General features: G+C 48.5%; 1 protein-coding gene across 1 annotated transcript in view; it reads left to right on the top strand.

Annotated features, from left to right (window-relative positions):
- PCP4L1 (Purkinje cell protein 4 like 1) overlaps positions 1-23,057 on the top strand; it is a 49,059-nt gene that overhangs the window by 23,792 nt on the left and 2,210 nt on the right. Inside the window, exon 2 of the mRNA XM_075331163.1 lies at positions 22,565-22,622. Coding sequence (XP_075187278.1) covers positions 22,565-22,622 — 58 coding nt within the window. The remainder of the gene's footprint in view (positions 1-22,564; positions 22,623-23,057) is intronic.

The raw sequence follows: 23,057 nt of genomic DNA, 5'->3' as shown, positions 1-23,057 counted from the left end.
GTATGCAGCACACTGCCCTTTCAGATGCCGACATATTTCTTCTTTATGGCATTCCGGAACGTATTTGCTCCTCATTATGCCTCGCGCCTCCTCCTCCTCCTCCTCCGCCCTTTCTCAAGGTCACTGGCTGATGCTGATTTGCTGTGATTGAGTTTTGAGAAGTAGAATTAATTAGACTGTGGGAGTCGGCGGCGGTGAATCGGTCATTAAGCCACAGAGAGGTGCGCGACCACGAGTGCAAATGACGCATACGGGCAATAAAACATAACTGGTGCTTGCAAATTAATATCTGATTACTGTAGGCTGCAGGGAATATGTGCCTCGTGTGTGTGTGCTATATGTGTGCTGGGCACCGGGTCTGTGCCTTCTTGCGCTCTGTGATATCATGGGCTGGAGAGGGCATTCTGAAGCCACAAAGAGGGGTCATTCCGAAGTCTTCATCTATGACTGCTCTGTGCTCCCGGCCGCGTGACCTGTCACTGCTACCCCAATGAGCGCCTTATTGCCTGCGAGTAACATGGTACATCTGGCAAGGAGAGGAGAGAAGCTGCAATGTTTGTCCTCAGTGTGGGCACCGAGGCAGAAACACGACACCAAAGCGTTTACGATAATTAAGCTATGTATGTAAAAGCTGAGCGGGTGGCACCGAGCGACATCTGCTCCTGATGGCACGAAACCGACAACCAGAGAGGACGAGAGGAAAAGAAATGGAGGTTACACAAACAGAAGATAAAGATAGAGGCAGTATTATAGTAGTTATATTACTGTATATAGGGGCAGTATTATAGTAGTTATATTCTTGTATATAGGGGGCAGTATTATAGTAGTTATATTCTTGTACATAGGAGCAGTATTATAGTAGTTATATTCTTGTACATAGGGGGCAGTATTATAGTAGTTATATTCTTGTACATAGGGGGCAGTATTATAGTAGTTATATTCTTATACATAGGGGGCAGTATTATAGTAGTTATATTCTTGTACATAGGGGGCAGTATTATAGTAGTTATATTCTTGTACATAGGGAGCAGTATTATAGTAGTTATATTCTTGTACATAGGGAGCAGTATTATAGTAGTTATATTCTTGTACATAGGGAGCAGTATTATAGTAGTTATATTCTTATACATAGGGGGCAGTATTATAGTAGTTATATTCTTATACATAGGGGCAGTATTATAGTAGTTATATTCTTGTACATAGGGACAGTATTATAGTAGTTATATTCTTGTACATAGGGGTAGTATTATAGTAATTATACTATTTTACATAGGAGGCAGTATTATAGTAGTTATATTATTGTACATAGGGGTAGTATTATAGTAGGTATATTCCTGTACATAGGGGCAGTATTATAGTAGTTATATTCTTGTATATAGGGGCAGTATTACAGTAGTTATATTCTTGTATATAGGTGCAGTATTATAGTAGTTATATTCTTGTACATAAGAGGCTGTATTATAGTAGTTATATTCTTGGACATAGGGGCAGTATTATAGTAGTTATATTCTTGTACATAGGAGCAGTATTATAGTAGTCATATTCTTGTACATAGGAGCAGTATTATAGTAGTTATATTCTTGTACATAGGAGCAGTATTATAGTAGTTATATTCTTGGACATAGGAGCAGTATTATAGTAGTTATATTCTTGGACATAGGAGCAGTATTATAGTAGTTATATTCTTGGACATAGGGGCAGTATTATAGTAGCTATATTCTTATATATAGGGGCAGTATTATAGTAGTTATATTCTTGGACATAGTAGGCAGAGAGACTTTGAAAAACCATGATTTCCCTGGAAAAGGACTGCTGGAAGATTGGGACTCATCCCCGGGACAATTATCCCATTACTGGACTATTTTACCCTCTGTGTGGTGGATTATTTTATGGACCTTTTAGATTGCATGGAATAAAGGATCTTTGGATTGCTCATTCATCTCTCGCTCGGTTGATTGTGTGATATGGGAGAAGGACCCCGTAACAACTGGTGGCAGCAATGGGATCAACATAGCACAGCCCAATGGAGAACCACCCACAGAGTGAGTACAGAAACTGGACCGTATCCAGTCTACAGGAGAGAGCCAGAGATCTGGGCCTGAACTACCAGGGACTGACTAAAGAGGCCTTAACTCTGCTGTTCTGTTCGGGTTTACTATACACTTATGTTTCGGTTATTTTTGAAAAAACTAAACAAAACAAAAATGAAAAAACAAATACCAACCCATAGTAAGAACCTCTCAAATGAGGAAAAGTCAATTTAGCCACAAGTTTCAGAATCGCATATTGAATATTTAAAGCAAAATCAGATTTCAAATTCGGTCATTTTTAATCGAACAGAACAGCAGGGTGTGATCTACTGGTGGGTGCGAGCCAGGCCCCCTTCCAGATGTGTCTAATGGACAAGCGCTGGAGACGGGGATCCCTGCCCAAAAAAGCCAGTGGTTGGTGTAGTATGACGAAGAGATGGCGGCTCTTGGCCGCGGTGTATCTCAGGAGCATAAGGAGGAGGCTGCTCGCCGAGCACAGAGGAGACAAGAAGCAATGGAGTCCGGCAGAGGGAGTGATGTGAGTTGGAGTAAACCCAGTGACCCGGGAGCCTGTGCGGATCACCCGGGAGCCTGTACGGATCACCCGGGAGGACTTCAAGCCATTTGATGAGGCTTTCGGAGATGTGGAAGGGTTCTTCAAGGACTTTGAGCAGCGGTGTGCGGTGATGGAGGTGCCCTCTCTGGCTGGGTGCATTTATTATTTTTACTCCTGAACGGAAGGCTTGCAGAGGCTTATCACACCATTGCCTCACAGCAGAACCGGGGTTACAACATTGTAAAGCGGACTATCCTGGATTACCATCACCCCAGACTCACATAGGGCACAGTTCCGAGACCTCCCATGCACCACGTGGGGATCGTTTAGGATGTATGCCCATAAGATGTCCCAGGCATGTCGGAAATGGATAGAAGCGGAAGACGCCTTTGTGGCGCCCTGGACTAGTCAGGTTGTCACAAATAACATACAAACACCCCCTACCCCCATTAGACAGTGACACCAGCCAAACAAAAACCCTTGCTGCCTCCCTCCAATGCCTGATGTCCACACCAGGTGGGGCGGAGCTAAGCAGTTGGCTCCACCCACCGAGGAGTTCACAGGCCTGGAGGCGGGAAACGTGTCAGTTAGAAGTTGGAGTTTGAAGTCAGAGGAGTGAGCACTTGGGTGTCTGGGTTTGTGGCCCAGGCACTGACAGCAAGGTTGGCAGACGGTGGTGGCCGTCTGCAGGAGTGGTGGAGCAACGCGGAACCGTAGGACCGGGGACGGGCGACGGCCCGCCGGTACCGACCGGGGAGCGAAGTGAAGCCAGCACACACAGGCAGGGCCATCGGACCCCGACCAGGCTTGGAGCCGCCGACAATAGTCAGATCCGAATGTGATTGGAACCCCAGGGGTTTCACAACAGCAAAAGTCCCAATTGAAGGCAACAGCCCACACCGTGAGGGTATACAGCTACCGCCTAAGGCTAGAGACCCAATGGTCAGCGTCTGCGGGCAAACGGGCTCCTCCGGTACCCATACACCGGCGAGCGGACTACCGTTGGGAATCCATAGTAGTCAGAAAGAGAACATTAAGGTGCAGGGAAAGACAGCCGCCATCACCTGTCCGGGGAGAAACACTGCAGCCGGCTGCGGGACCCGTCCATCCAGCTGTTTGGTTTACCGAGGACTTTGTACCTTTCTTGCTGAGTGAGTGTGAAGATGTAATTTACCCTCTCACTGTATATGCTGTACAGATTCCTATTTCAAGCTGGGTTCATTGTCTTATTTGAACTACTTCTGTGTACATTTCTATTGTTGTAGGTAATCACCCCCCTAAAATGCAAGGTTATATCCTCTTGAGGCACTTCCATCCCTGGGAGTAGGGGGAGGTGGGCCTAGAGTCCAACTAGTGTAAACTCTGCTTACCTGGGAGATTCTGGCAGAGTGAGCTGAAACTTGAAGGGAGCAGGAGCTCCAGCCTGTGTGGCTGTGGACACGGACGGAGCTAGGCCTGTGTGGCGGCCCGTGGGATTGTGTGGAACTCTTTGGACTACTGTAAGGACGATTGCTTTGTAATCCGGTCCGAGGATTGTCGGGAAGGGCCCCCGAATCTGTTTTACGTGGACTTATCGTGTGCTGTTCTTGCATTCCTGTTAATAAACCTGTTGGATCGTCCCTCGGCCTCGTCCATCCTTTGCTCTGTTGTACACCCCCGTCACAAACTGGTTGGCAGCGGCGGGATCAGAGCAGAAGAAATGGAGGACAACAGCCAATCGACGTCTGAAACCAGAACCTCAGGATACAGGAACTGGACTGTGGCGAGTCTACAAACAAAGGCCCATGAATTAGGTGTCGGCTACAAAGGACTCTCTAAGGAGCAACTAATTGAGGCATTGGAACACGCTTGCCTGCAAGATGGCACCGAGGAACAATTTCCACAGCAAGGGGAGCAAAGACGGGAGCCGGAGGTGAATACCCAAAAAAGTCAATGGGTTGTGTGGTACAAGGAAAAGATGGCACTGCTTGGAGATGAGGCCACCATAGAAGATAAGAGGGAGGCCATGCGTGGAGCTGAAGAGAAGGAGCGCAGGATGGAGGAGATGGCATTGCTGGATAAGCAGCTCGCTGTGGAAGCCGCGAGAGGTTCCAGACAGACTGTAACCCCAGCACCCATCATGAGGGAACTTCCCAGAGTGTCCCGCAAAGACTTCAAGCAGTTTAATGAGGCTGCTGGTGACATTGAGGGCTTCTTCCAGGACTTTGAGCATCAGTGTCGATTAATGGAAGTCCCAGAAAGGGAGCGCGTCCGGCATCTGGTTGGGCTCTTAGAGGGTGGAGCTGCTGCAGCCTATAGAGCTATGGACCATCGGTGGAACTGTGAGTATGCGGATATTAAACAGACTATTCTAGAACATTATGCTGTAACGCCAGACACTTACAGGACTCAGTTCCGTACTCTAGCATGTGATGAGGAAGTGTCCTTCAAGATGTATGCCCACAAACTCAAACATCTGTGGCATCGTTGGTTGGAGGCAGAGGAGGCCTTAACCTTGGAGACCGTCCTCCAGGTCCTCCTAAAAGAGCAGTTTTACTTCAAGTGCCCCGCTGAGATCCGGGAATGGGTGCGTGAGAGAAAACCAGCGACAGTGGAGGAAGCTGCTGCTCTAGCTGATGAGGTGCTCACCATCAAGCCTCAGTGGAGGGTTCTGTTGGAGGATGGAGAGACGCCTAACAGCTCCACAACACCGGATGCCCCCAGTTATTCTGTCCCCATTGTTCCCCGTTCCTCTAAGCCACCACATGTTGATACCCGTGTTAATGTGCCTCCAGTTGCTTCTACTGCACTTTCTGGAATACGCCGGGGAGAGGAAGTAACAGAGCGCAGGTGTTATGTTTGTAGGCATCCCGGGCATTTGCAGGCCTCATGCCCAGCCAGGCCATGGAGGAATCATCCTCAAACCCCTACAGCACCTTCAGGTGGGAGCCGGCCTCCAAGTTCCCCTACCCCTTACCCAAGAGGACGCCTTGGATGGAGGGAGACCCAGCTCAGATGCTATCAATGTGGACAGCCAGGGCATCGGCAAGTCTCCTGCCCAGCTGTTCAAATGAGGACTGATCCTGCACCCAATCGGATTGTTAATTATTTACAGCCCAGCGCCATGGAGGAAGATGTGGCACCGCTATGTGAGGACTGGCCTAGTGACTCAGCCCATGTTGCACCACCAGGAGTTTACGGGGTGCGACCTGCAGTTATGACGACTTCTGCTCATCGAGGTAAGCACTTGCAGGAGGTTGTGCTGGATGGACAGAGACTTGTTGGATTTTGTGACTCGGGTGCTTTCCTCACACTGGCTGATCCCCGAGTGGTTCGGCCTGAGGCAATCCATAGAGGACCTGGGATTGTCATTGAACTGGCTGGTGGACAATGGAGGACTATTCCCACAGCCACTGTGGATCTGAGCTTTGGTTTTGGGGTCAGGCGATGTGTGGTTGGGGTGATGGGTGGTCTGCCTGCAGCTGTTCTCCTGGGCAATGATGTGGGAGAGCTACGATGCCAATTCGTGGCTGCATGAAGCCACATGTAAGTAACGCTCTGCCTGTGTGTACTTAACCAGTGACCTGTAGAGGTCCCTAGTACGTACACAAGTTGGGAGGGGGAGGGATTGTGAAGATGTAATTTACCCTCTCACTGTATATGCTGTACAGATTCCTATTTCAAGCTGGGTTCATTGTCTTATTTGAACTACTTCTGTGTACATTTCTATTGTTGTAGGTAATCACCCCCCTAAAATGCAAGGTTATATCCTCTTGAGGCACTTCCATCCCTGGGAGTAGGGGGAGGTGGGCCTAGAGTCCAACTAGTGTAAACTCTGCTTACCTGGGAGATTCAGGCAGAGTGAGCTGAAACTTGAAGGGAGCAGGAGCTCCAGCCTGTGTGGCTGTGGACACGGACGGAGCTAGGCCTGTGTGGCGGCCCGTGGGATTGTGTGGAACTCTTTGGACTACTGTAAGGACGATTGCTTTGTAATCCGGTCCGAGGATTGTCGGGAAGGGCCCCCGAATCTGTTTTACGTGGACTTATCGTGTGCTGTTCTTGCATTCCTGTTAATAAACCTGTTGGATCGTCCCTCGGCCTCGTCCATCCTTTGCTCTGTTGTACACCCCCGTCACAGTGAGTACACCCGTGCCTTCCGGTGCCACGCTGTCCCTGCAACCCTGCACCTCACCGACCCTGCCTCCTCCCCACAACATCACTGGGCCCCGGGACCACCGACCCCTACCCACGGAGGGGGAAAACAACATCCCAGCTGCTCCTTACCATCGCTCCCGGGATCCCCGTCATCAGCAGTGGTGGTGCCTATCTTCACCACGACCCGTGGGTGGCGTCACAGACTAAGGCGGGCTTTGCACACTACGACATCGCAGGTGCGATGTCGGTGGGGTCAAATTGAAAATGACGCACTTCCGGCATCGCATGCGACATCGTAGTGTGTAAAGGCTCGATGATACGATTAACGAGCGCAAAAGTGTCGTAATCGTATCATCGGTGCAGCGTCGGCGTAACCATGATTACGCTGACGCGACAGTCCGATGATGTTACTCGCTCCTGTGGCAGCACACATCGCTGTGTGTGAAGCCGCAGGAGCGAGGAACTTCTCCTACCGGCGTCACTGCGGCTTCCGTAGAATATGCGGAAGGAAGGAGGTGGGCGGGATGTTTACATCCCACTCATCTCCGCCCCTCCGCTCTGATTGGCCGCCTGGCGTGTGACGTCGCTATGACGCCACACAACCCGCCCCCTTAACAAGGAGGCGGGTCGCCGGCCAGAGCGACGGTCGCAGGACAGGTGAGTCCATGTGAAGCTGCCGTAGCGATAATGTTCGCTACGGCAGCTATCACAAGGAAATCGCTGCTGCGACGGGGGCGGGGACTATCGCGCTCGGCATCGCAGCATCGGCTTGCGATGTCGCAGCGTGCAAAGTACCCCTTAATCCCCCAAACCAACCACCCCTTTCACTCACGGGCGAGGAGCGCCGCTCGAGTCCCCGGATCCAGCCCACCGCTCGAGCCACCGAGCAGCAGCAGCAGCGCCGGACCCTAGCGACACCTTCACTGTGAAAGATGTTATGTAGGCATTTCTTATAGAACAATTTCTTTACAAGTGCCCCTCAGAAATACGGGAATGGGTCAGAGAGTGCACGCAATGCACCTTGGATAGAGCTGCAGCCCTGGCTGATGAGTTCCTTATTATCCGACCACAATGGAATAGGTTTCTGGACAATAAACCACAATCTGCTTCTCCGCCCCAGCCCCCTCCGGTTATATTTGACCCTCCAACCAGCTGCAGGCCGATAACAACCACGTCTCACAATCTTGGGCCCCAACAGTTCCAACCACGCCCTGGGGGAATCACAGAGAGTAGATGTTATGAGTGTGGGCAACCTGGGCACCTGCTATCGGGTTGTCCCGCAAGGACTCGGAGGGAGTCCCATGCACCTCCATCTCGTCCGGTGCATCTTGTGCATTCGATCCCGCCTGAGGAAGAGCAACCACTACGACCTCTATTAGAGTCGTTAAGCAATCCGTCGCATGCTACTACCTTGGGAGAGTATTGGGACAGAGAGGAGTTTAGAAGAGAAACAGAGGGTGAAACAAGCAAGCCCTTAGGCGAAGGGCAGAAACTGGTTATGTGGGTGATAATGGGGATAGCTTCACCCGTGAAAGTGATCGTATTATCGTGTAACGAAGGTCAGTGGCAAGGGCATCCCTGACACGGCAACCAGGCAACTCATTGTCCCCCAGAAGTACAGAGCACAGCTACTCCAACTGGCTCATGACATCCCCTTGGCTGGGCAACAAGGGAAGAAAAGGACTGAAAAGAGACTCGCCCAAAGTTTTTAGTGGCCTGGCATTTCGCAGTCGGTAGCCCATTATTGCCGCACCTGCAATTTGTGCCAGAGAATGTGGCATCCTGGAGCCCGACACAAGATACCTCTGCAACCTCTGTCCATAATTGAATAACCATTTCAACTTGTAGCTGTGGACATCATAGGACCTCTTGCCCACCCCAGCTGGTCAGGGAAAAAATACATCCTGACAGTGGTGGACTACGCCATTCAGTATCCTGAAGCCGTGGCCCTGTCCAGTATTACAGCCGTAAAGATAGCTGAGGCTATTGTTATCATCTTTACCTAGGTAGGGTTCCTCAGTGAAATATTGTCGGATCAAGGGACTCAATTTACGTCAGACCTGGTCCAGTCCCTCTGGCATACCTGTGGTGTTCGAGCCTTTCGCACCACCTCATGCCACCTGCAGACGAATGGACTATGTGAACGCTTTCGCTTTAATGGAACCCTAAAAAGCCTATCTTTGAAAAGGACTGGGAAAAATACCTGCCACATCTACTTTTCGCCTATCGGAAGGTTCCCCAGGAGTCCTCAGGGTTCTCTCCTTTCGAACTACTGTTTGGACGGAAGGTCCGTGGGCCTCTCGCTCTTCTGAAGGAACACTGGGAGGGAGATGTCTCAGACACCGGAGTCCCAGTCCTTCCCTATGTCCTGGAGCTCTGAGACTGTCTAACCCTGCTCGCTACCTTGGCTAAAGAACACCATTGAATGGCCCAGTCCAGACAAAAGATCTGGTATGACTGTAAAGCCAAGACCTGGGAACTTATAGGACAACAGGTGCTCATGATCATTGCTTCCCCTGCCAACAAGCTTCAAGCAACGTGGGAAGGCCCCTATCAGGATGTCAGAAAAATTGATGACACTAATTACATCATTGCTCTGGACCCTAGTGGTCGACGACAGAAGACCGTCCACATCAATATGCTGAAAGAATATCATGACCGATCTCTGCCTGTTCTGGCCGTCTGCCACCCCCATAGTGATATCTCCGAGGATGATTATCTCCCCGATCTTCAGGTCACCCAAGCGGGAGGATCCCTGGAACAAGTGCCCCATGGCTCACATTTATCAGATATACAAAAGGACAATGTTTTCTCTGTACTAAGACCAAGGGCTTCCGCTTTCTCCTCAAAGCCAGGACGGACTACTCTCACCAGCCACCATGTGGAAAGCTCCAGACAACGCCCTATCCAGCAGGCGTCCTACCGGGTCCCAGAGGCTGTTCAAGGCATGATAAAGAGCGAACTGGAGAAGATGAAACAGCTGGGGGTTATTCAGCCATCTCACAGCCCCTCGGCCTCTCCTGTCGTTTTGGTCCCCAAGAAGGATGGTACGATGCGGTTTTGTGTCAATTACCAGAGATTAAACGATGCCACAAACAGCGACGATTACCCCATGCCCAGAATTGATGACCTATTGCTTGTGCCCAATTTGTAACCACACTAGACTTGAGCAAGGAGTACTGGCAGATACCCCAATGGAGGACGCTCGGGAGTGCTCCGCCTTCATTACGACTGTGATGGAATGATATTGTGGGTTGTGTATCATTTTGTGTAGGTTCGTATGCCCATAAGACGTCCATAAGACGGTGGTTTGGCCAGAGGCGATACATCATGGACCAGGGATTATTATTGAATTGGCTGGAGGACAAAGGAGGAATATCCCAAAGGGGACTGTAGATCTGGACTTTGGCTTTGGGGTCAAGCAATGTGTGGTTGGGGTGATGAGTGGCCTGCCTGCAGATATTCTCCTAGGAAATGATGTGGGAGATCTACAATGCCGATTTGTGGGTGCAGGAAACACAGTTTGAGTGAAGGAGGACACAAAGGGAAGCTTGTCCTTACAATGTTACTGCTGAACAAGGGACTATCGACAGCTGAGCAACATGGACTTAAGTGAGGTGGCCAGAGGTTTGTGTAGACCTCATGGCGTACTCACTTATTAAGAAGGAGGGAGAGGTTGTGATGGTGTGGCATTGTGGGTTGTGTATCATTTTGTGTAGGTTCGTATTTTAGGCGTGTTGCTCTGTTCATTCTATGTATTATTGAGAAACCCAGATTTCCCTGGACAAGGACTGCTGGGGGATTGTGACTGATCCCCAGGACATTTATCCCATTACTGGATTACTTTACCCTCTTTGTGGTGGATTACTTTTATGGACCTTCTGGATTACTTGGAATAAAGGTTCTTTGGATGGCTCACTCATCTCTCGCTCTATTGATTGTGTTATATCCTAGAAGGACACCGTGAGAACTCCCTTTAGACTATTTGAGTTCCTGGGAATGCCCATCGGGATGAAAAATGCCCCCGCTACCTTCCAGAGACTGGTGGATCGACTGTTGGAACAACGTCAGGACTTTGCCTATGCTTATCTGGATAACATTGCCATTTTTAGAAACACTTGGGAGGAGCATCTTAAATGCTTGGTCATGGTGCCCTGATAAATGCCAGTTAGGGATGGCTGAGCTGCAGTACCTCGGGCACAGAGTAGGGGCTGGGACCCTAAGGCCTGAACCTGGCCAGGTGGAAGGGTAACTGATGTAGACCCCAAACTAAGAAATAGATACTTGCTATTTTGGGAACTGCTGGTTATTATAGAAAATGTGTTCCTAATTTCAGCACCTTGGCCAAGCCCCTAACTGACCTGACCCGCAAGAACATGCCTAGGAATGTGTTGTAGACAACTGCATGCGAGGATGCCTTTTCGGCACTAAAGACCGCCCTCATCACTGCTCCTGTCTTGGCCGCCCCGGACTATAAGCGCAGGATCCTCGTGCAGACAGATGCATCCACATTCGGGGTTGGGGCAGTTCTTAGCCAGGTGAACGCCGCTGGTGAGGAACATCCTGTCGCCTTTGCCAGTCGGAAACTACTGGATCGAGAAGTTCCTTATGCCCCATTGAGAAGGAGTGCCTTGCCATTTTATGGGCACTGAAAAAACTGCAACCTTACTTGTATGGCAGAGACTTTACAATTGTGACGGACCACAACCCCTTCACATGGCTGAACCGCGTGTCCGAGGACTATGGACGATTACTGCGGTGGAGCTTGTCCTTACAACCCTACAGCTTCTCCATCCAATACAAACGGGGAAGCCAACACCAGAACGCCAATGGATTGTCCCGGCAAGAAGAACCATAGATTCCCTCAGGCCGACCTACCCTACTGCTGTGCAAGGAACTATCGAAAGCTGAGACATGTGGACTAAAGTGAAGTGGCCAGAGGTCTGTGTAGACCCCATGGCATACTTTCTTTATTGAGAAAGGGGGAGAGGTTGTGCTGGTGTGATATGATGGGCTATGTATCAATTTGTGTAGGTACATATTTTAGGAGTGTTGCCTTATTCATTCTGTGTATTCCTTGTCTTGTCTGCAGGTTAATTAACTTGGCTCCCTTACCATTGGGCTGTCCATTCATTACTCCCCCAGCTCTCCAAATCCTGGAAATCACCCCCTGCCGTGCCTCCATCTCTAGGTCTGGGGATGGAGTGAGAGCAGTGGCGTAACTAGAGTTTGATGGGCCCCGGTGCAAAGTTCAGACCTGCCCCCCCCCTCCACGTACACCAACAGTTGGGGTATGGGATAATGATGCTGACACTTTGCTTTTAAGGGGGCTTTACACGTAGCGACATCGATAGCAATGCCGCTCGTGAAAGCACCCGCCCCCGTCGTTTGTGCATCACGGGCAAATCGCTGCCAGTGGCGCACAATATCGTTAGTCCCCGTCACACATACTTACCTTCCTAGTGATGTCGCTGTGGGCGGCGAACCGCCTCCTTTCTAAGGGGGGGGCGGTTTGTGCGGCGTCACAGCGACATCACACGGCAGCCGTCCAATAGAAGCGGAGGGGCGGAGAGCAGCCGAAAGAAAGTGACGCCCACCTTTTTGCCGGAGAACGCAGGTAAGGTGTTGTTCCTGGGGTGTCACACGTAGCGATGTGTGCTGCCTCAGGAACGACGAACAACCTGCATCCAGCACCAGCAACGATATTTGGGATTAGAACGACGTGTCAACGATCAACAATAAGGTGAGTAATTTTGATCGTTTGCGATCATTCATATGTTTCACACGCAACGACGCTTTTACTTAGGGGGAAGTATTATTGTAGTTATATTACTGTACATAGGGGCAGTATTATAGTAGTTATATACCTGTACATAGCAGCAGTATTATAGTAGTTATATTCCTGTACATAGCAGCAGTATTATAGTCGTTATATTCCTGTACATAGGGGGCAGTATTATAGCAGTTATATTCTTGTATATAGGAGGCAGTATTATAGTAGTTATATTCTTGTAGATAGGAAGCAGTATTATAGCAGTTGTATTCTTGTATATAGGGGGCAGTATTATAGCAGTTATATTCCTGTATATAGGGGGCAGTAGTATAGCAGTTATATTCTTGTATATCGGGGGCAGTATTATAGCAGTTATATTCTTGTATATAGGGGGCAGTATTATAGCAGTTATATTCTTGTATATAGGGGCAGTATTATAGCAGTTATATTCTTGTATATAGGGGGCAGTATTATAGCAGTTATATTCCTGTATATAGGGGGCAGTAGTATAGCAGTTATATTCTTGTATATAGGGGGCAGTATTATAGCAGTTATATTCTTGTACATAGGAGCAGTATTATAGTAGTTATATTCTTGTATATAGGGGCAGTATTATAGCAGTTATATTCTTGTATATAGGGGGCATTATTATAGCAGTTATATTCCTGTATATAGGGGGCAGTATTATAGCAGTTATATTCCTGTACATAGGGAGCAGTATTATAGCAGTTATATTCTTGTACATAGGGGCAGTATTATAGTAGTTATATTCTTGTATATAGGGGGCAGTATTATAGTAGTTATATTCTTGTATATAGGAACAGTATTATAGTAGTTATATTCTTGTACATAGGGGGCAGTATTATAGTAGTTATATTCTTGTACATAGGGGGCAGTATTATAGTAGTTATATTCTTGTACATAGGGGCAGTATTATAGTAGTTATATTCTTGTACATAGGGGGCAGTATTATAGTAGTTATATTCTTGTACATAGGGGGCAGTATTATAGTAGTTATATTCTTGTACATAGGGGGCAGTATTATAGTAGTTATATTCTTGTATATATGGGCAGTATTATAGTAGTTATATTCTTGTACATAGGGGGCAGTATTATAGCAGTTATATTCTTGTATATAGGGGGCAGTATTATAGCAGTTATATTCCTGTATATAGGGGGCAGTATTATAGCAGTTATATTCTTGTACATAGGGGCAGTATAATAGTAGTTATATTCTTGTACATAGGGGCAGTATAATAGTAGTTATATTCTTGTACATAGGGGCAGTATTATAGCAGTTATATTCTTGTACATAGGGGCAGTATTATAGTAGTTATATTCTTGTACATAGGGGCAGTATTATAGTAGTTATATTCTTGTACATAGGAGCAGTATTATAGTAGTTATATTCTTGTACATAGGGGCAGTATTATAGTAGTTATATTCTTGTACATAGGGGGCTGTATTATAGTAGTTATATTCTTGTACATAGGGGGCAGTATTATAGTAGTTATATTCTTGTACATAGGGGGCAGTATTATAGTAGTTATATTCTTGTATATAGGGGCGTTATTATAGTAGTTATATTCTTGTACATAGGGGCAGTATTATAGTAGTTATATTCTTGTACATAGGGGCAGTATTATAGTAGTTATATTCTTGTACATAGGGGGCAGTATTATAGTAGTTATATTCTTGTACATAGAGGCAGTATTATAGTAGTTATATTCTTGTACATAGGAGCAGTATTATAGTAGTTATATTCTTGTACATAGGGGGCAGTATTATAGTAGTTATATTCTTGTACATAGGGGCGTTATTATAGTAGTTATATTCTTGTACATAGGGGCAGTATTATAGTAGTTATATTCTTGTACATAGAGGCAGTATTATAGTAGTTATATTCTTGTACATAGGAGCAGTATTATAGTAGTTATATTCTTGTACATAGGAGCAGTATTATAGTAGTTATATTCTTGTACATAGGGGGCAGTATTATAGTAGTTATATTCTTGTACATAGAGGCAGTATTATAGTAGTTATATTCTTGTACATAGGAGCAGTATTATAGTAGTTATATTCTTGTACATAGGGGGCAGTATTATAGTAGTTATATTCTTGTACATAGGGGGCAGTATTATAGTAGTTATATTCTTGTACATAGGGGCAGTATTATAGTAGTTATATTCTTGTACGTAGGGGCGGTATTACAGCAGGTATCTGTGGTGCCTTGTGTCGCTCGGTCTTCCTCGTGTATGGTCGGATGTGTCCAGGGTTGGACTATGGCCTCTTGTAGGGCGACATTCTCATATTTCGCTCCTATGTTGCGCAGGAAACCTTCACATCTGATGGTATAATTTTACAATCAGCCAATGATGTGACAGCACAAATGGTGGATACATTTGGGGGATAGTAAAACATTAATGGAGACATATGTTGTTGTGCTGATGAGATCCTTCGCAGTTTATTAACCCTCTCCTCGCCGTGTGCCGGCGGTAAATGATCTGCATTGCGGATTGTGTTACAGATCGGGCAGTGGCGGGAGCGGAGGCTTTGTACCATGTATGTATCATATTACAAGCAATTGCATGACAGTGTGGGTTTCTGTATTATAGCCTTGTAGATTTAGTGGCAGCATTGCATTGCAACAGGTCGTAAAGTGAGGATGAATCCTAATATTAGGCAATGGCTTGCAATACAATCCCCCTATATAATTGTACAGGCTCGGGCCTGTGTGTGCTGCCCTCGTGATCACCTTCACCTCCTCACTTTTGTCCTCTCATCATCACCTTTTACGCTAATTAATCCTCCCAATAGGATTACATGTCCCCCCCCACCCCCCGCCCTCCATTACAGAGCCGGAGTCCTGAGGACACGAGCCGCGGGAATCTGCCGTTATTAAATGAGGATTTCCAATTAATCTTCCCGCGTGGTCTCCGGGGGCGGCCGAGCGTCACTTACAGTGATGAGTCCCCGGCGCTCTTATTACTATTAATATATAGGCCTGGAATTACCCCAGAACACAGTCTTAAAGGGGTCCCGTACGTTTATTTGAATCAGGAGACACTAAATGAACAGCTTTTGCGGTTTCTTAAAGGGATTGTCCACTTCTAAGAATATACAGTTGAAACCAAAAATGTACATACACTCTCTATACAGACACATGTGCAGGTTTTTCCCTCCACTCTCAATACAGACACATCTACAGGTTTTTCCCTCCGCTCTCTATAAAGACACATCTGCAGGTTTTCCCTCCGCTCTCTATACAGACACATCTGCAGGTTTTTCCTTCCTCTCTATACAGACACATCTGCAGGTTTTTCCCTCCGCTCTCTATAAAGACACATCTGCAGGTTTTCCCTCCGCTCTCTATACCGACACATCTGCAGTTTTTCCCTCCGCTCTCTCTAAAGACACATCTGCAGGTTTTCCCTCTGCTCTCTATACAGACACATCTGCAGTTTTTCCCTCTGCTCTCTATAAAGACACATCTGCAGGTTTTCCCTCCGCTCTCTATACCGACACATCTGCAGTTTTTCCCTCCGCTCTCTCTAAAGACACATCTGCAGGTTTTCCCTCTGCTCTCTATACAGACACATCTGCAGGTTTTTCCCTCCGCTCTCTATACAGACACATCTGCAGTTTTTTCCCTCCGCTCTCTATACAGACACATCTGCAGGTTTTTCCCTCCGCTCTCTATACAGACACATCTGCAGGTTTTTCCCTCCGCTCTCTATACAGACACATCTGCAGTTTTTTCCCTCCGCTCTCTATACAGACACATCTGCAGTTTTTTCCCTCCGCTCTCTATACAGACACATCTGCAGGTTTTTCCCTCCGCTCTCTATACAGACACATCTGCAGGTTTTTCCCTCCGCTCTCTATACAGACACATCTGCAGGTTTTTCCCTCCGCTCTCTATAAAGATACACCTGCAGGTTTTACAAGCACACTCCGGATTGTTCTCGTAAACCAAGGTTATTATTATTATTATTATTTATTATTATAGCGCCATTTATTCCATGGCGCTTTACAAGTGAGAGAGGGTATACGTACAACAATCATTAACAGTACATAACAGACTGGTATAGGAGGAGAGAGGACCCTGCCCGCGAGGGCTCACAGTCTACAGGGAATGGGTGATGGTACAATAGGTGAGGGCAGAGCTGGTTGTGCAGTGGTCTACTGGGCTGAGGGCTATTGTAGGTTGTAGGCTTGTTGGAAGAGGTGGGTCTTGAGGTTCCTCTTGAAGCTTTCCATGGTAGGTGAGAGTCTGATATGCTGGGGTAGAGCGTTCCAGAGTATGGGGGATGCACGGGAGAAATCTTGTGTGCGATTGTGGGAAGAGGAGATAAGGGAGGAGTAGAGAAGGAGATCTTGTGAGGATCTGAGGTTGTGTGCGGGTAGGTTACGGGAGACTAGGTCACAGATGTAGGGAGGAGACAGGTTGTGCATGGCTTTGTATGTCATGGTTAGTGTTTTGAACTGGAGTCGTTGGGCGATGGGAAGCCAGTGAAGGGATTGACAGAGTGGCGAGGCTGGGGAGTAGCAGGGGGAGAGGTGGATTGTAATTGTTTGTACAGATGAACGAGGCACCTTCAGGTAACTGGAAATTGCTCCCAAGGATGAACCAGACTTGTACAAGTCCACAATTCTCCTCCTGAGATCTTGGCTGATTTCTCTTGACTTTCCCAAGATGCTCCACAAAGAAGCCGTGTGTGTCAGGTGCATTACAATCAGCTGGTACGCATCTCTGAGGTGAGGAGCTGGGGGGGGTGCTGTCAGGCGTCGGCGGCCAAGCTTGAGGATCTGGAGGGGGGGACTGTCAGTCAGTGACAGAGATTGAGGATCTATAGGGGGGGACTGTCAGTCGGCGGCAGGGATTGAGGAGCTGGGGGGGGACTGTCAGTCAGCGGTAGAGATTGAGGATCTAGAGGGGGGGACTGTCAGTCAGCGGTAGAGATTGAGGATCTAGAGGGGGGGTCTGTCAGTCAGCGGTAGAGATTGAGGATCTAGAGGGGGGGACTGTCAGTCAGCGGTAGAGATTGAGGATCTAGAGGGGGGGTCTGTCAGTCAGCGGTAGAGATTGAGGAGCTGGGGGGGGGACTGTCAATCAGCGGTAGAGATTGAGGATCTAGAGGGGGGGACTGTCAGTCAGCGGTAGAGATTGAGGATCTAGAGGGGGGGACTGTCAGTCAGTGACAGAGATTGAGGATCTAGAGGGGGGGACTGTCAGTCATCGGTAGAGATTGAGGATCTAGAGGGGGGGACTGTCAGTCAGCGGTAGAGATTGAGGATCTAGAGGGGGGGACTGTCAGTCGGCGGCAGAGAGTGAGGAGTGGTGAGAGGGTGCTGTCATGCTGTCGGGCGGCCGGTAGATCCTGTGCACGGTTTACCTGTTGAGGCACTGGGCAGCGGAAAACGGCAGTCCCCATACAGCTCCGCCCCCGGCTGCATTGCCGCCCCCCTGAATATGGTGCCGCCTGAGCAAACTGCTCAGCTTGTCCACTGCACGGTGCGGCCGGTCTCCCATTATTCGGTTTTGTACGCTGTACGCTAATGTCAATCAAAAACTATGTAATTCAGATTTCCAAAGAAAAATAAAAAAATCACTAATGCTGCACAATCGGATTTTTTCACTTGCAAAATATGGTTTATGACTTACCTCGGCCGTGTCCTATAAGAAACGCCAAATTTCAACATCATTTTCATCAGCCGCGACGTCTCGAGTTCTTTACGGTTTCTGGCAATGGCTGATCGCCGACCACGAAGTATCCATTTGTGTCTGTCTCCACGTCCACAGGTGTGTCTCTAACTCAGATGTTGCCAATAAACCTATCAGAAGCTTCCAAAGACATGACATCATCATATGGGCGGTCCCATATTGTTTAAAGGCACAGTACTCTTAAGGGGGCTTTACCATCTGCGACATCACTAGCGATAGCATCCGCCCCCGTCGTACGTGCAACATTTGGTGATCGCTGCTGTAGCGAACATTATCGCTATGGCAGCGTCACACGCACATACCTGTGCAGCGACATCGCTGTGACCGCCGATCAATCCCTCCTTCAAGGGGGAGGTGCGTTCTGCGTCACAGCGACGTCACTAAGAGGCCGCCCAATAGCAGAGGAGGGGCGGAGATGAGCAGCTGGAACATCCCGCCCACCTCCTTCCTCCCGCATTGCCGGTGGAGGCAGGTGAGGAGAGGTTCCTCGCTCCTGCGGTGTCACACGTAGCGATGTGCGCTGCCGCAGGAACGAGAAACAACCTCGCTACTGACGAGACAACGATTTTTGGTAAATGAACGATGCAGCACAGACCAACGATTTTTAACTCTTTTGTGATCGTTTAAGGTCGCCCATTAATGTTGCACGCTGCGATGTCGCTACCGGCGCCGGATGTGCGTCACTAACACCGCGACCCCGACGATATATCGTTAGCGATGTCACAGCGTGTAAATGGCCTTTAGTGTATGGAAACTTCTGACTTTGCAGAAAGTAATAAAAATGCCTGAAAACCTCCCTCATTATTCTGGCATTTGGCAAATAGAAATAATTTTGGTTCTAACTGACCGAAAACGGGAAAGGTTTATTCTGATTTCATGTCAGATAGTGAGAAAAACCTGCAGATGTGTCTGTATAGAGAGCAGAGGGAAAAACCTCCAGATGTGTCTGTATAGAGGGAAAAACCTCCAGATGTGTCTGTATAGAGGGAAAAACCTGCAGATGTGTCTGTATAGAGGGAAAAACCTGCAGATGTGTCTGTATAGAGGGAAAAACCTGCAGATGTGTCTGTATAGAGGGAAAAACCTGCAGATGTGTCTGTATAGAGGGAAAAACCTGCAGATGTGTCTGTATAGAGAGCAGAGGGAAAACCCTCCAGATGTGTCTGTATAGAGGGAAAACCTGCAGATGTGTCTGTATAGAGAGCAGAGGGAAAAACCTCCAGATGTGTCTGTATAGAGGGAAAAACCTGCAGATGTGTCTGTATAGAGAGCAGAGGGAAAAACCTCCAGATGTGTCTGTATAGAGGGAAAACCTGCAGATGTGTCTGTATAGAGAGCAGAGGGAAAACCTGCAGATGTGTCTGTATAGAGAGTGTAGGGGAAAACCTACAGATGCGTCTTTTTAGATAGTGTATGTAAACTTATGGTTTCAAATGTAGACCTCACTTCACACCAATTGGGTATATAACCTCTGTTCGTGATATAATATCTCTGGTTCAGCTGCCACGGCACACAACAGGTTAATGCTCAGTACTGATAACATACAAATCAGAGTGAAGAGGGGGTTAACGCCGCGCATCAGCCAAAATGAAGATGTAGCACGTTGATGTTATAAACGTATTCTTTTATTCCATCGGTCTACGCGTTTCGAGGATATACCTCTTCTTCAGGACCAGTGCATCAACATAGTATCTAGTTACTATGTTGATGCACTGGTCCTGAAGAAGAGGTATATCCTCGAAACGCGTAGACCAATGGAATAAAAGAATACGTTTATAACATCAACGTGCTACATCTTCATTTTGGCTGATGCGCGGCATTAACCCCCTCTTCACTCTGATCTGTATGCACATCCACGTGGGGCTGCAGCAGACGCCTTCATCCTATGCTCTATCAGTGGTTGTGACTATCACAACCTTTTCAGGGGAGTGTATGTTTCCTGATCTACCGCACTGATCTGTCGGTATTACACTATCAGCGCTCCTTATTTTTCAGCTTATACAGTACTGATAACATGGAGACACGGGCAGCACTTATGTGCACAGGCGGCACTGCTGAATATTCATAGGCTTGGGTATTTATCATAAATTACAATGGTGATGGGGCAGCAAGACTAGCATGTACCTCACAGCATCATGCACATGTGTCCGGTGATGGCCGCAGAGACCCCACCAAAGTCACACTCTGACCAAACAACATCTTCCAGAGGTTATCCTCATACACAGCAGTGTCCTCATCCAGAGGTTATCCTCATACACAGCAGTGTCCTCATCCAGGGGCTAATCTCGTACACCGCAGTGTCCTCATCCAGGGGCTATCCTCATACACAGCAGTGTCCTCATCCAGGGGCCATCCTCATACACAGCAATGTCCTCATCCAGGGGCTATCCTCATACACAGCAGTGTCCTCATCCAGGGGCTATCCTCATACACAGCAGTGTCCTCATCCAGGGGCTATCCTCATACACAGCAGTGTCCTCATCCAGGGGCTAATCTCGTACACAGCAGTGTCCTCATCCAGGGGCCATCCTCATACACAGCAGTGTCCTCATCCAGGGGCCATCCTCATACACAGCAGTGTCCTCATCCAGGGGCTATCCTCATACACAGCAGTGTCCTCATCCAGGGGCTATCCTCATACACAGCAGTGTCCTCATCCAGGGGCTATCCTCATACACAGCAGTGTCCTCATCCAGGGGCCATCCTCATACACAGCAGTGGTCTCATCCAGGGGCTATCCTCATACACAGCAGTGTCCTCATCCAGGGGCTATCCTCATACACAGCAGTGTCCTCATCCAGGGGCTATCCTCATACACAGCAGTGTCCTCATCCAGGGGCCATCCTCATACACAGCAGTGTCCTCATCCAGGGGCTATCCTCATACACAGCAGTGCCATCATCCAGAGGATATCCTCATACACAGCAGTGCCATCATCCAGAGGATATCCTCATACACAGCAGTGCCATCATCCAGAGGATAGTCTCATACACAGCAGTGCCATCATCCAGGGGCTATCCTCATACACAGCAGTGCCATCATCCAGAGGATATTCTCATACACAGCAGTGCCATCATCCAGGGGCTATCCTCATACACAGCAGTGCCATCATCCAGAGGATAGTCTCATACACAGCAGTGCCATCATCCAGAGGATATTCTCATACACTGTAGTCTCTTCATATTCTTTCTTGCTGAGGTTCGGATTCGGGGTTGTGTCTTGCAGAATATACTTTCGGGGAGACGAGTGCCCGCTCCTTTCCTAAGTGACTGATAGTTACAGCGTCTGCAGCGGGGACCCTCAGTAATATTTGCCGGCTCAGCATGGTGGGGGACATGATGTAGAAGTGTCACTTGTTGTCCCCGGGTCCACGGGTCCCACCATTCACAGCTTCATGTTCTATCCTCCTGTCATCTCTGCTCCTCATTACAGAGTGATTATCAGCGTCTGTCACACCCCGGCCTCCTCCTGTCACACCCCGGCCTCCTCCTCTCGCACCCCGGCCTCCTCCTGTCACACCCCGGCCTCCTCCTGTCACACCCCGGCCTCCTCCTGTCGCACCCCGGCCTCCTCCCGCCGCACCCCGGCCTCCTCCTGCCACACCCCGGCCTCCTCCCGCCACACCCCGGCCTCCTCCTGTCACACCCCGGCCTCCTCCTGTCACACCCCGGCCTCCTCCTGCCACACCCCGGCCTCCTCCTGCCACACCCCGGCCTCCTCCCGCCGCACCCCGGCCTCCTCCCGCCGCACCCCGGCCTCCTCCCGCCACACCCCGGCCTCCTCCCGCCACACCCCGGCCTCCTCCCGTCACACCCCGGCCTCCTCCCGTCACACCCCGGCCTCCTCCCGTCACACCCCGGCCTCCTCCCGTCACACACCGGCCTCCTCCTCTCACACACCGGCCTCCTCCTGTCACACCCCGGCCTCCTCCCGCCACACCCCGGCCTCCTCCCGTCACACCCCGGCCTCCTCCCGCCACACCCCGGCCTCCTCCCGCCACACCCCGGCCTCCTCCTGTCACACCCCGGCCTCCTCCTGTCACACCCCGGCCTCCTCCTGTCACACCCCGGCCTCCTCCCGTCACACTATGTCCCCCCGAATATGGATTTTATCCCAGAAGCTGCAGCCAACGTCCATTTATAACCCGACTCCGCACATGTCGCAGATGTCTGCCAGCACCAGAGGGATCCGCACAGAGAGCGGCCAGCAATGTGGAGATCCAGTATATATATATACATAGTCCATGGGGATCCAGAGAGCAGATTACTCCAATCCCACCCCGCACCTCACATCATCTGGAGGGGATTAACGTCCATAATTCCTAATATAACCCTTATCTATTCCAGCTACGAGCCAACAGTGACCTCCCTTCATCAAACCCAGCCGCCATCAACGAGGAGAAGGGTACGTATTATAGCAGTTATATTCCTGTACATAGGGGGCAGTATTATAGTAGTTATATTCCTGTACATAGGGGCAGTATTATAGTAGTTATATTCTTGTACATAGGGGCAGTATTATAGCAGTTATATTCCTGTACATAGGAGGCAGTATTATAGCAGTTATATTCCTGTACATAGGGGGCAGTATTATAGGAGTTATATTCTTGTATATAGGGGCAGTATTATAGTAGTTATATTCTTGTATATAGGGGGCAGTATTATAGTAGTTATATTCTTGTACATAGGGGCAGTATTATAGTAGTTATATTCTTGTACATAGGGGCAGTATTATAGTAGTTATATTCTTGTATATAGGGGGCAGTATTATAGTAGTTATATTCTTGTACATAGGGGCAGTATTATAGTAGTTATATTCTTGTATATAGGGGGCAGTATT

The sequence above is a fragment of the Anomaloglossus baeobatrachus genome, chromosome 12 (genome assembly GCF_048569485.1).
Source record: "Anomaloglossus baeobatrachus isolate aAnoBae1 chromosome 12, aAnoBae1.hap1, whole genome shotgun sequence".
In the NCBI taxonomy this organism is placed as follows: Eukaryota; Metazoa; Chordata; class Amphibia; order Anura; family Aromobatidae; genus Anomaloglossus; species Anomaloglossus baeobatrachus.
The sequence above is the reverse complement of the archived record's forward strand: the minus strand, read 5'-3'. Positions and strand labels throughout refer to the sequence as shown.